This window comes from Rhinopithecus roxellana, chromosome 5 (genome assembly GCF_007565055.1).
Source record: "Rhinopithecus roxellana isolate Shanxi Qingling chromosome 5, ASM756505v1, whole genome shotgun sequence".
NCBI lineage: Eukaryota > Metazoa > Chordata > Mammalia > Primates > Cercopithecidae > Rhinopithecus > Rhinopithecus roxellana.
In genome coordinates, this window is record NC_044553.1 from 158060406 (window position 1) to 158073475 (window position 13070).

Consider the following 13070-nt stretch of genomic DNA (forward strand, 5'->3'; position numbering starts at 1 on the left):
CTGGCAATAAAAATGTACTCAGTAACATATATAAAAATATAATTATGGGTGTAGGGGCAGGTATGCTGCCCAGACTGCCCTGGCCCGGCCCAGCCCAGCTGCCCATGCAGGCAAGGCCTCTTTTAAACACACTTGGGTTGAGGGGGTGTCACATGTCTAGAACCCAAAGTTAGTTCATGTCTATATTGGAAATAAACAGAAGGAGCGAGCAAAATTGGAACAATTACAGAACAGAAAGTTAGAAATGTTTTGTCACAGGATCAGTCCACCTATCCTACTGAACTCTTTGAAGGCACAGACCCTATTGACTCATTTGTCTTTCTTTGTTACTTGGTTCTTAGTTCCAGTAGTTCCTGATTCTTAGAACCATGTTCTCGGTTCTTAGTTCCATTTATTAAACTGCTGTGAAATCTTACAGTTATGATAGAGCTACTTTTTTTTTCTTTTTTTCAGTATATTTGAGGGAATGATGAGTTCAGTACAGGTGAATTTTTTTTTTTTTTTTTTTGAGACAGAGTTTCGCTCTTATTGCCCAGGCTGGAGTGCAGTGGTGCAATCTCAGCTCACCACAACCTCCGCCTCCTGGGTTCAGGTGATTCTCCTGCCTCAGCTTCCCAAGTAATTGGGATTGCAGGCATGCACCATCAGGCCCGGCTAATTTTGTATTTTTAGTAGAGACAGGGTTTCTCCATGTTGGTCTCGAACTCCCGACCTCAGGTGACCTGCCCACCTCGGCCTCCCAAAGTACTGGGATTACAGGCGTGAGCCTACAGGTGAATTTTTTAATTAGCTTCATATTGACCGACATTAAATGTGAGACACAAGAGTGGGCTGCGCTCCATGCCACACGAAATGCAATTGAGTTGAGTTAACGTGCAGGTCTGTCAGAGTCAGGAAACAAGCTACATGCAACCTTGAAGGAAGAGTTGCATTTGAGCAGCGGTAGCGGACGGGTGGATGGAGCAGTAAGGTGGAAGGGAGATGGAGAGGAGTCTTTCTGGAATGTGACGAATTGAAAGGCAATAGGTTCTGATAGGGTCTAAAACGTGGGTTAGGACCAGATCACAGAGTTTACCTGGAGGACTATGAGTTTGGCAGAGGCAAGGGAAGCCATTGGAGATTTAGCAGGGGAATGACTTCGTCTAAATTCATTTGAGAACGAGTGCCCTGGCAGCAGTAAATAGGGCAAGTGGTTGGGAATGGGGAGAATCTTGTTGGCACCCATGGGAAACATGGTGAAACATGGTGGCCTCGGCGTGCTGGCTGCGGGGCACAAAGGACAGGTCCAGGGGAAACTTTATAGAGGAACTCACCTGTGCGATGCCATGCCGGAGACCACTGGCTGCAGAGGGCTACAAGCACTGAGAATGTGGCTGGGTCAAATTCTGAAGCACTGACAGTACAAAATACACAGAGATTTCCAAGAAAGGAGAACATAAGACATCTCATCAGTAAAGCTTTATATTGGTTACATGTTGAAATAAAATTTCCAATCTATTGGGTTAAACAAATTTTGATCCTTTTTCCTTTTATTTCCAGAGTCTTGCTCTGTTACCCAGGCTGGAGTGCTCCTTTTACTTGTTCAAGTGGTTTCTGGCACACTTGTAATCCTAGCACTTTGGGAGGCCAGGGCATGATTTGAGCCCAGGAGTTCCAGGCCAGACTGGGCCACGTAGGGAGACCCCATCACTACACAAAATTTCAAAATCAGCTGGGCATGGTGGCGCCACACCTACGGTCCCAGCTACGAGAGGCTGAGACAGCAGGATCACTTGAGCCTGGTTGGTTGAAGCTGCAGTAACCATGATTACACTACTACGCTCCAGCCTGAGTGACAGAGCGAGACCCTGTCTCAAAAAATAAAGTGGCTCCTGGAAAGTTTAGAAGTATAGATATGTGGCTCTCAGTTATATTGCTGTTGGACAGTCCTGATGTAGACAGCTTTAGCTATTAACAGCTGTGGAAAAAGGCAGGAGGTGAGTACTTGAGGTGAGAGTAATACCATTTACAGGATACAGAAGGAAAAGGTGGAGTGTGAGGTGCTGATTGCTGGGTCTAGGGATGGGTCGTGGTTTTGGTGGCAAGATGGACACTAGAAATGTAGGTTTGTAGTTGTCCACTCAGGGGCTTTGGACTCTGAGGAAGAGGGTGAAGAGAGAGGAGGTCCCTGGACCTTGAATTGAGCCTATATTTGAGATGGAGGAAATCCAGAGAAAGAGGCCAGTGATGGCAGAGGAGACTCAGATCTGAGTGGTGTACAAGCCAGAAGAAAGTACATTTCAGGAAGAAAAAGCCTCAACATGCAAACAGAAAAATAGGGTTCTTTTTCAGTTGCAGTGTGCACGCTGCCTTCTTTAACAGAAGAGATTGGACTTCCCTTGATCTGCCTTGGAGACCTAGTGCTGTCATTGTGGATTCTGGCTACGTGCCACTGCCTGACCCGGAAGGGTGGGCTGTTTCCTCCACCTCAAGGGGTCCCAACTGCTGGGCTTTTATGAACAGCACATTCTTCCTGCCATCAGCGTGTCAGCTACTGACTCCAGTTAATGTGCTGCTTCTGACGTGCTGCCAACTGAAAGTCACTATTTGGGAGAGAGAAAATAAACTATGTCTAAGAATGAAAAGATAGATCCTCTTGTGAACCCTCAGGGGACTCGGTGACATGATGTTGCTCCTCTGGACCTTTCTTTGTGTCCTCTGTACCAGGGAGGACTCCAGACAGGTCATACGTGCTCATGAAGACATTGCTCTACTGGTCTCACACGGTTGGAAGGACTTGTGTGAAGTGGTCAGCAAGGAAACTTAGGTAGACGTGGAAAATGGGCTGCCTGTGGGAAGCTCACAGGTCTTTTGGAGGGAGGTGGTTTTTCATTTGTTAACAGGATTTATGCATAATGGTTTAGCTGAAAGCTTCCTCAAGTTCCCTTAAAGCCTTGGTCATCTCTGTTGTTTTTCTCCAAAGAAATCTCTGCCGGTACATTTTTCATATTACATGCTTATTCATGTGTAGAAGTATGAGTGGTTTTCTAATCTGCTTTTTCTTCGTAGAACCACCACCACCTAAAATCCCCAAAATTGAGACCACCCACCCACCGTTGCCTCCAGCCCACCCACCTCCAGGTAAGCATCTGCCGAAGCAGCTTGGCTAGCTGTGCACATCGCCGCCGAATAGTGGACGCAGCACGTCCTGGGAGCTTAGAAAAGGGAGACTGTGGGGCCCAGATTGACAGCGTCAGCCACGGGCAGGAATCTTTGCAAAACTGTTCTCGGGCCGGGCGCAATGGCTCGTGTCTTTGATCCCAGCCCTTTGGGAGGCTAAGGCAGGGGAATCACCTGACCCCAGGAGTTCGAGATCAGCCTGGGCAACAGAGTGAGACCCTGTCCAAAAAAACTAGCCAGGTGTGGTAGCACACGCCTGTAGTCCCAACTATCATTTGAGCCCTGGGCAGTCAAGGCTGCAGTGAGCTATGATTGCACCACTGCACTGCAGCCTGGGTGAAAGGGAGGCCCTGTCTCAAAAAACAAGTTCTCATTTTGACCAGGTATTTTGAGAATGTTGTAAATTGTTAAGTATATCTGAATATTCTCTGACCTCTCACATCCAGAAATGCTAAACTACACATTGTATTAGAATCAGTTTTAGGAAAGAAAGCCAAACCCTGCCAACTGAACGTTTATCCAGATAGAGGCAGGGTTACTGTGGCTACTAGGCTCTGGCTGTCCCCACACCTGCTTCCTGTTGGCAGTGTGTCATCTTAGTGCATTTTGAAGAATAAGCAATTGTACAGAGTAAATGAAAGAGTGAAAAGTTCTCAGCAGGTACATGGTAAGCTGGAAAGCCTCTCTGATACCACTGGAAATAGAAGAGAAAAGCTGTAAAGTAGATGACATTCTTTACCTGTGGCACCATTTCAGAAGGTGACACACTAGAGAAGGCCTGAGTGACCTGTGTTTTCTTTCCGAAAGATGGTTAATACTTCGGAGGCTTCCGAGCCTCTGTCAGCAGCGCCTCCAGCCTGCTGCACTCACTGTTGGTTGGTGCACGTGGCTCACACTGGGGCTCACAGCACCGTGTGCCCATAGCAGATGTGCCACAGATTACATGTCTGTTTTTACTCAATCATGATAGTGTTTATGCTTTGGGAGAACAGAGGCGTCATTTTCCACTTTGGGCCAAATCCCAAAACCCCCAATTCAATATGAACTTTACTTAAAAAAAATGCCTGCGGCTGCTCATGAAGCATTTAAGGAGCACCTCCTTGCCAAGTGCAGTTCCCCTGGTCCAAGCCTGGGGCTGTGCCTTCACTGAGGAGACGGATGGTTCACCTGGGGAGCCCGGGGTGGCCAGAGAGGTGCTGCTGCCTCCAGGGCACTGAGTAGCTGCTGTGGAGGCCTCAGAGCTCTGCTCCCTCCCCCATTATAGCCAGCCAGGAGTAGGCCTGGGACTTCAGTGGGACCTGGGAACCAGATACACTGCCAGGAGGCCATGGCTGAAGAGAGCAGGGCCTGGGAGGTGCAGTAAAGCTGGGCCATGAGGAAGGGAGGGAAGCACGCTTCCTGGGAGGCCCTAGACCATGGGAAGAGGTGTTCAGGTCAGCAGTGATGTTTAGGGAGCGGTTCGGTGGCAGTGTATGGCACTTGGTCAGGAGCAAGTGTGCAGAGGGAATGGAGTGCCGAGGATAGACCCCCACTTGCTGTTCCAGCTCAGTCACACAGCACAAGGGCGGGTGTACTGGTGACTTGAAGATTCAGGCTGCAGGGTCGAGTGTTGGAAGAGTTGGCTTCTGCAAGGTAGAGGAGCAGGCCTGTGGGCCCAGGTGGCTGTGGAGTGACACACAGGAGGCATTGAAGGGTGTCAGCGCTTTTCTGCACCTCTTTTTCAGTCAGCTTCTGGAACCACAGGGCATCTGGCCCTGACCTGGAGCCAAAGCCAGTTCTCTAAGGCCAGGCACATACGGCCTTCCTGCCCAGTGGCTGGCAAGGGCTGATCTGCACAGGCAGTCCCCAGTAGCACACCTGTTACCAGCCCGATCAATCCTGCTCATGCTCGCTTTGGCAAGATCAAATGGGTTGTGTGCCAATGGCCACGTCTATGCAATCAGGATGTCATGCTCTGCCTTCCCTAACCCAAGTGCCTGGGTAACCAGAAGCATCTTCATGGCCTTTGTCCTCTTTATGTTCTCTGGAACCAGAAATGTTGTTTGTCTCCTGTGCTGCCTTGGGAAAGGACACTCATTCTGTGTGTTTGGCTACCTGTGGTGGGGTGTTCCGACGCCATTTTCCAGGGGTCTGATGGTGACCAAGAGATCACAGGCCAAAACGTGTTAAATAAGGCTTTGGCGGAAGGGGGCATGAGGGCTCATGGGCTGGGAGGCGCTGTGGGAGGGGCCTGAGGCTGGTTCTGAGCACAAGTATCTTGGGTGTGCTCAACACCTAATGCTGCCTATCCCTGCTGCATACACACAGCAGCACGCACACACACAGCAGCACGCACACACACAGCAGCACGCGCACACACACGCGGCACGCGCACACACAGCAGCACACGCACACACAGCAGCACGCACACACACACGCGGCACGCACACGTAGCACGCAGCACGCACACACACAGCAGCACGCGCACACACGCAGCACGCGCACGTAGCACGCAGCACGTGCACACACAGCAGCACGCGCACGCACAGCAGCACGCGCGCACACACACAGCACGCGCACGTAGCACGCACACGCAGCACGCATGCACACACTCCTCTCTAGGAGGCTGCTATCTGAGAGCACGCAGGACTAGCCCCTCTTGAGTAGAATAGAACCTGAATTGCTGCTTCGATGGGTACATTGGGAATGTCAGAGACTTGTACAGAATTGTTTTAAATGCCATCACATTCATTTGACCAACTCTCAGGCTTTCTGCAAAATGCCACTGCTGCAGACAGGAGTTCAGTGTGGCCCAGACTCTTGGGGTCAGTTTCTGAAGGCAGAAAAACAGAGGAGCCCCCACACGTTTTACACTAAAAAGAGGGGGCTGGGGCCAGGGCACAAGGGGGCTTCGTGTGCTGCCGAGACTGCCTGCGGGTGGTGTGGATAGGCCTGAGGGAGGGAAAATCCCAGCTCGTCGCAGACAGGGTGGAGGGCCTTTTTGACAAATGGTGAGGAGACATCTGGTGGCATCAGGACATGGGGCACGGGCCCATGTGTTGGGCCACAGAGGCACTGAAAAAGCAGCTATTGCTTGCGGAGGCCGGGCACCAACACATCTCTCTCCTGCAGACCGGAAGCCTCCCCTCGCTGCTGCCTTAGGTGAGGCTGAGCCGCCAGGCCCTGTGGATGCCACTGACCTCCCCAAAGTCCAGATTCCTCCTCCGGCTCACCCGGCCCCTGTGCACCAGCCACCGCCGCTGCCACACCGGCCCCCGCCCCCGCCCCCCTCCAGCTACATGACTGGGATGTCCACCACCAGTTCATACATGTCTGGAGAGGGCTACCAGAGCCTGCAGTCCATGATGAAGACCGAGGGACCCTCCTACGGCGCCCTGCCCCCCGCATACGGCCCACCTGCACACCTGCCCTACCACCCCCATGTCTACCCACCCAATCCACCCCCGCCGCCTGTGCCTCCTCCCCCAGCCTCCTTCCCCCCACCTGCCATCCCGCCCCCTACTCCTGGCTACCCCCCACCCCCACCCACCTACAACCCCAACTTCCCACCCCCACCCCCACGCCTGCCCCCTACCCACGCAGTCCCCCCTCATCCTCCTCCAGGCTTGGGCCTGCCTCCAGCCAGCTACCCACCTCCTGCCGTCCCCCCTGGAGGACAGCCCCCTGTGCCCCCGCCCATTCCCCCACCTGGCATGCCTCCAGTTGGGGGGCTGGGGCGGGCAGCCTGGATGAGATAACGTGAGCCTTTTTTTCCCCCTTTGTTTTTTTAAACAAGTTTTTCTAATCGACTTGCAGAGTAGTTGAAGTGGGTAAGCAGCAGGGTACCTTGTATAATGCGCGACAGTTGCAGTATGGGAAAAATGGACCGGGCCCCTGGGATGAAATCAGGGTGGTCCTCACATCTAGAGGACGGGGACAGCCAGCTTTCAGAGTAGCCTCATCAGCGCCCTTGCAGTCTGACTGTGTACACTTGGTTCAGCTAATGTCTGAGAGTCCTGCACTGGGTTACTTTATACTAGTGAAGATGTTAACCAGCCATATTGGCTCAATAAATAGCTTCAGTAAGGAGTTAATTTCCTTCTAGAAATCAGTGCCTACTTTTCCTGGAAACTCAATTTTAAATAGTCAAATTCCATCTGAAGTCAAGCTGTTGTCATTTTCATTCAATGGCGTTCTCTCCCGTGACACCCAGAAGGGTCAGAAGAGCCACAGTTTTGATTTATAGATGTTTGCATCCTTTGTATTAAAATTATTTTGAAGGGGTTGCCTCGTTGGATGGCTTTTTTTTTTTCCTCCAAGGAGAAGGGGAGAAATGTACTTGGAAAGTAATGTATGTTTACATCTATTTGCAAATTCCTGTACATAGAGATATATTTTTTAAGTGTGAATGTAACAACATACTGTGAATTCCATCTTGGTTACAAATGAGACTCCTTCAGTCAGTTATCCAAATAAAAGCAGTTCTGAAACTATCCTTTTCTTTGTTAATGGGTGGAAGGTAGGGCTCCAGGCCTTCGCAGTCCCTGGGTGATAAAATGTGTAGAAGTCCTCCTTCCGGACCCTGGGTACCGGGACCGGGAGAGGCCTGGCTGCAGTTCACAGGAGCCAGAGCCAACCCCACTGCCTCCCAAGGCACTCTGGGTGGATCGGCACATTTGCCTGCCAAGCCAGTCTGCACCCATCCTGTGCCTGCCTTGGTTTCCTTTGGAGGACCTGGTTGAGTTCCAAACCAGCTTGAAATTTTTAAGCCTTGCTGCATAGAACACACACAGGAACACAGGCTTGGGTTTGAAACCCTTTCCACTTCTGGCCTGCGAGGAGACGGAGGCAGCTGGAGGAGCAGCGGCCTCACCATCCACCCTGAGGGGCCAGGGCTGTCTGTGGAAGGGGCCCCGACTGAGCCCCCATCTGAGGTGCTTGAGGGGCCTTGGCCCTGTCTCTGCCTGCTGACCCTGCCACCCGTGACGGAAACAAGCACTGAGCACCCAGCCAGGAGGCTCACAAAGAGGCCTTTATTTATCTAGCTCAAAGTAGACACTATCACAATCTTGTTTGTTACTCCTTTTACTAAAATAGTTCAAATCAATGTTTTTACCACACTATCAAAAAGTTCTATTCTTGTCTCCCCACATCAGAGTGGTTGAATAGAAGGTAGAAACAGGCCGGGAGTCCACAGGCTCCCAGCTCTAAACGGCGCCAGGGCAGGAAGGGGTGGCTCCGGGTCTCACTGTGGCACCTTCTACAGAAAATAAGACGTAGCTGCCAGGCCCGGGGACAGAAACCAGACGTTCCAGTCCATCTCCAAAAAGCAGCACAAATACTTTCCCCCCACGGTATGAAAAATATACACCTCTACCGCTCTGCAGTCATGCATTTAGTTTTCTTTAAGAAAAAAAAAAAAAAATCAGTAGTATGTATCTTGTTTCCTCAAGTTTCAAGAAAAAAAAATGAAAGGTCACTTTTTTCTCTTTAAACACTGACGTGTAGCTAGTAACTTGGATAGAAAGGTGCCACCCTACAGAATGTGCTCAGCATGTTCTAAGGCCAGGATGGGCTTGGCCGCTGGGCTGGGGCTAGAAAGGAGATCTCCGTCTGTCACAGTGGAAACGGAAGCCGAGTGCCAGTGCCGCGTCCGGCTTCAAGATCAAGCATCAGAGCCTTCGAAATGGAAAGGGGGCATCTGAAAGGGCACCCCCACTGGGGGCTTTCAGAGCTAAGGCTCCAGAAGGAAGGGGTTTGCCTCCCTGCTAGTGACAGAGCCGGGAGTCACCCTGAGTTGCAGCGCCCCCAGGGTTCCCCTGTGGGAAGGCCCATCTGACCCTCTACAGCCCACGGCTCTGCAACTGCCACCTGTATTCAGGTACATGGCGTCGCTGCTGCTCGCTTTTAAAATCAGCTATTAGTTTGAGATGTGACTGTCACCAACAGAGTTCTGTCCTAGAAAGCCATCCCAGTGCCGTGTTGGCTCAGGGGGCACCAGCTTTGTGCTGCCTCTGTAACAGGCAGGAGGGTTCTCAAAGCAACATTCCACTGATCCTGGATGCCACTGCAGCATTAAAGACGGGGTCAATCCCCGTGGGGAGAAAGGTGGCTTCAAGGCTGTTCTCTGGGCCTGTTTGCAGGAGATCCGCAGGTACCAGGAGCCCGTACTTATTGCTTATTTCAGTGGTGGCCAAGGCAACCTGACCCAAACATGATGCACACGGGCTCCCAGACTTGGCTCCCACTCAAAACTGACCCACACCCCTTGGACTACTCTGCGGTTCTTTGGACTCCAAGACCCAGAAGGGCATCTGCCCAGCTGCCCACTCGGGCAAGAATCACTGGGTACCATGAGCAGCAGGTGTTCACCCAACTTCCCGTGTACACCCCTAGTGACCCGGGAGCGTACCCCCTGACCGGGTGACACTCCTTCCCAAAGAATCCAAAGAGCCTCCTGGCAACACCCACAGCAGGAGCGCCACACCATCCCATCACCAGCACCCACTTAGACCCCTGGGGCTAAGATGGGGGGTGTGAGCCTTTCCCCTGAGAGCAAACAGGCAGCGAGAACTGCTCAGGATAGAGCCGCCAGCTCGGGAGAGGGACAGGGCAGCCACCTCCCTCCTCTTGCCTGCATCCCCAGCCTTGGGCCTGTGGGAGACCTGCTGGGTAGGACGACAGCCTCCCTGGGCTCTTCAGGTGGGGTTCTGAGCACCTGCTGGAAGACCACAGGAGTCTAATGAGGACCTGGTGAGGTCCTGGACTCAAGAGCCAGGGCTGCTTACAGCGGCATGAGCGGATGTGGGGAAGCGGCCTATCCCCGCACTGCGGCTCTGGGATCTCCCCTGTCATGTGCCACACATCACTTACCCCCTCTAGGCCTTATTTTCCTCACACACCAAATTTTCTATTGCACTTTACAGTTTATACATGGTCATTTACACTGAAGATCTCACTGGATCCCCAGAATCCTGTGAGGAGGGCCTTATGCTGCCGATTTTACAACTGAGATCATGGGCTCAGAGTGAGGAGGCAACTGTCCACCCGCAGTGACGGCAAGGCAGCAGGACTCAGCTCCGTCCGGCCGCCCTCTGGCCTCTCCAGCAGGTCAGCTGTCAGCTGTCGGCTCACACCCCCTCAGTGAGGACTCCTGCCCTGTGTGTGCTGGATGACCTGAAGCCGTAAGCATGGCTGAAAGGAACCTCAGAGACCTGTTGCCACCAAGATCCCAGAGAGGCTGAGTGAACTGCTAAAGGTCACACCACAAACTAAAGGCAGAGCCTGACCAGACCCCTCCTTCCCGAAAAGAACAGAACTGTCACCTGCAGCCCGGACAGCTGTCCACAGGGGCCCGAGATGCAGCCAGGCCCTGGGGGAGGTCACAGCCATCCAGAGCCGCAGCTGTGGCCCAGTGCTGCCCATCAGAAAAATCACATATGGCTCAGCCCAGAAACTCTCCCCAGGCCCTTCCTATGTTACTGGCCTGTCATGTAAACCACAATAGGGACGTGCCCCAGGCATGGGGCAGGAGGAGCCCAAAAAGGGCATAGCCTGGACAGGGTGGCAGGGGGAGTTGCAGAGACTGTGGGAGAGGGGAATGACCTCCAAAAGCAAGAGCAGCAGGCATTGGGTGACTGGGTGCGGATCCCCAGGTGTGAGGGCACCCTGAGCTCCAGATATGGGGTCACAGGGGGGCCCAGGGCAGCCTCCAGCCAGCCACAGACATGGTGAGCGGCCTTGTCCACGTGCCGGGGACCCAGTGCTTGATGGGCCAGGCCACGGCATGTGGGCGAGAAGTGGTACCACCTGTGTCAAGACCCAGGTAGCAGTGCTGTCCGTCCAGTGTGGGTGGCAGCCGGGGAGTAGAAGGTTTGATGAGTGGCCCCTCCATCCCAGGCGAGACACAGGAGCCTGGACAGTCCCCAGGCTGGATCTCAGAAGCAGCCTCCTGCTCATGGGGCTCAGGGCTCGGGGCCCAGAGAGGGAACGAGGCATCCGGGCCGCTGTGCTGCAGGAACAGCCACGGCGTCTCCTTCCCAGGTTGCTGGTGTGTGAGGCGGGAGATGGCGGCTTGGGCCAGTGCATCGGACCCATGGCAGCTGGGCCAGGGCGGGCAGCGTCCTATGTACAGTTCACCACAGATAAAGAAGACACGGGCTGGACTGGAGGGTCCTGCCCGTGTCTGGGGCCTGATATTCCCCCTGGGGACTCCCAGCAGGGCACGTCCACGTCCACAGAAGAGTGGCCCTACAAAGGCCCCTTGAACTGGTTCCCAGACAGGTGCTGCCGTATGGAGGGCTTGGAGCTGGCTGCATCTCCCAGCTTTCTCCAGACCACCTGTGGAGAGGAGAGAGCTGTGAGTGGTGGCCTCACCCGCGTCCACCTGCCAGCTATGTGCGTCCGCTGCCTCATCACAGCAGAATCACCCACGTCCTCAGAGCCATGGGGCCAGGAGGGACGCGGAGGCCACTGCAGGCCCAGAGACACCCACACCAGGTCTTTGCACGCCCGCTATCGGGCCTGAGCAGGTCATTGCTGGGGTGTGGCTCAGCCTTGCAGCTGTCCAATGGGGTCCATGAGCCCCACTAGGTGATGCGGGGGAGGGGCTGCAGAGTTCAGAGCCCCTCGCCCCCCTTTAAGCCCTGGGTTCAGACCCTATGAAACTCCTTCCCCGATGGCTCCTGCAAGCACCCAAGGAGACCACTGATAGTGCTCAGCTGAGTCGGGCATGGGGCTCTCCTGGGCGGCCCCAGGAGCTCACAGGGCTCAGCCTGGCGGACTGAGGGCTTCCACCTGGACCTCCTGCTCTGAGCACCACCTGCCCAACCAGCAGCCACGGGGGGCACCAGCAAGCTGGGAGGTCCAGGGGCCAGCACCCAGGGAACACCTGGGGTGAACAAACCAATCCCAGGGGGTGGGGGGCTCAGGCTCTGTCCAGAACCCCTCATGGGGAGGGCAGATCTGCAGACACCAGGGGCCCTCTGGGAAGGGCAGGGGGCAGTGAGGTGATGACCAGCGGGGCTCTCAGTGCCTCCGAGGCCTCCCCTCAGCCATCCAAGGCCACTCAGCTGAGCATTCGAGAAATGGAGTCCCACATGGGGAAGGGTGTGGCCATGCTGGGTGGCCCTGGCCGCACTCCCAGCACCAAGCCTCTGCCCCCAGCCCTGGAAGCCTCACGTTGCACATCTCGCGGACGATGGCCTTCTCCTTCTCACTCAGGTCCTCCTCACAGCTGTCCCGGAGCTGCCGGTCCAGGTTCTCATGTACCTCCAGGACCTGAAGGGAACGGGTCTTGGAGTCAGGGGCAGAGGCCACTGGCAGACCTCAGGCAAGTCAGCTGGCCCCTGAGCCTCAGCCTCCCTTGCTGCACACCAAAGCTGAGGACCCTGAGCTGCTGGGCCCCTGGTGACAAGCGTGGAAAAAACAGGGGTAGGTCATCTTCTCACCCTGCTGACACTGTGGATGCCCTACAAGGGAAGCCCCTACAAGGGAAGCAGCTGATGGCTGGGCCATCTGGGAGGAAGTAGACAGGCTGGGCAGGGAAGACCCTCAGGTGGACTCACTACAACCCAGGGCCCGCTGGAGATGAGTGGGCACTCGCCACGTGGAGGGGGTGTGAGTAGGCATGGGCGTGTCCATGCACGCATGTGGGACGTCATGGGGCACGTACGTAGGAGGAAGCGGGGCATGGGAGTGGGGACTCCAGGTGTGCACAGCCTGGAGAAACCAGAGCCCATTGGACTCACCCATCTGCACCTGCAGAGGCTGGGCCTGGCAGACCTGAGGTTATTTCTAGCCCCACTCCTGCCCCTATCATTCTGGTCTTAGTAGGGTGCCTGCCCTCCCCAACCCCAGGCCTCAGTCTTGCTAGCTGCAGTGGCTCAAGGATGGCAGACAGGCGACACACTTATGACTGCCACCTCTGAGTT

General features: G+C 54.3%; 2 protein-coding genes and 1 pseudogene across 3 annotated transcripts in view; 1 reads left to right on the forward strand and 2 right to left on the reverse strand.

Annotated features, from left to right (window-relative positions):
- Nucleotides 1-7631, forward strand: part of CCNK (cyclin K) — a 29597-nt gene extending 21966 nt beyond the window's left edge. The window contains exons 11-12 of the mRNA XM_030929963.1: nucleotides 3049-3120; nucleotides 6271-7631. Coding sequence (XP_030785823.1) covers nucleotides 3049-3120; nucleotides 6271-6896 — 698 coding nt within the window. The 3' untranslated portion in view covers nucleotides 6897-7631. The remainder of the gene's footprint in view (nucleotides 1-3048; nucleotides 3121-6270) is intronic.
- Nucleotides 7595-8067, reverse strand: LOC104654467 (annotated as a pseudogene). The gene has a single exon (XR_746844.2). The product of XR_746844.2 is annotated as an uncharacterized LOC104654467 (transcript).
- An 85-nt stretch (nucleotides 8068-8152) lies between these two features.
- The window catches only part of CCDC85C (coiled-coil domain containing 85C), a 94260-nt gene continuing 89342 nt past the window's right edge, over nucleotides 8153-13070 (reverse strand). The window contains 2 exon segments of the mRNA XM_010353716.2: nucleotides 8153-11478; nucleotides 12319-12417. Coding sequence (XP_010352018.2) covers nucleotides 11389-11478; nucleotides 12319-12417 — 189 coding nt within the window. The 3' untranslated portion in view covers nucleotides 8153-11388.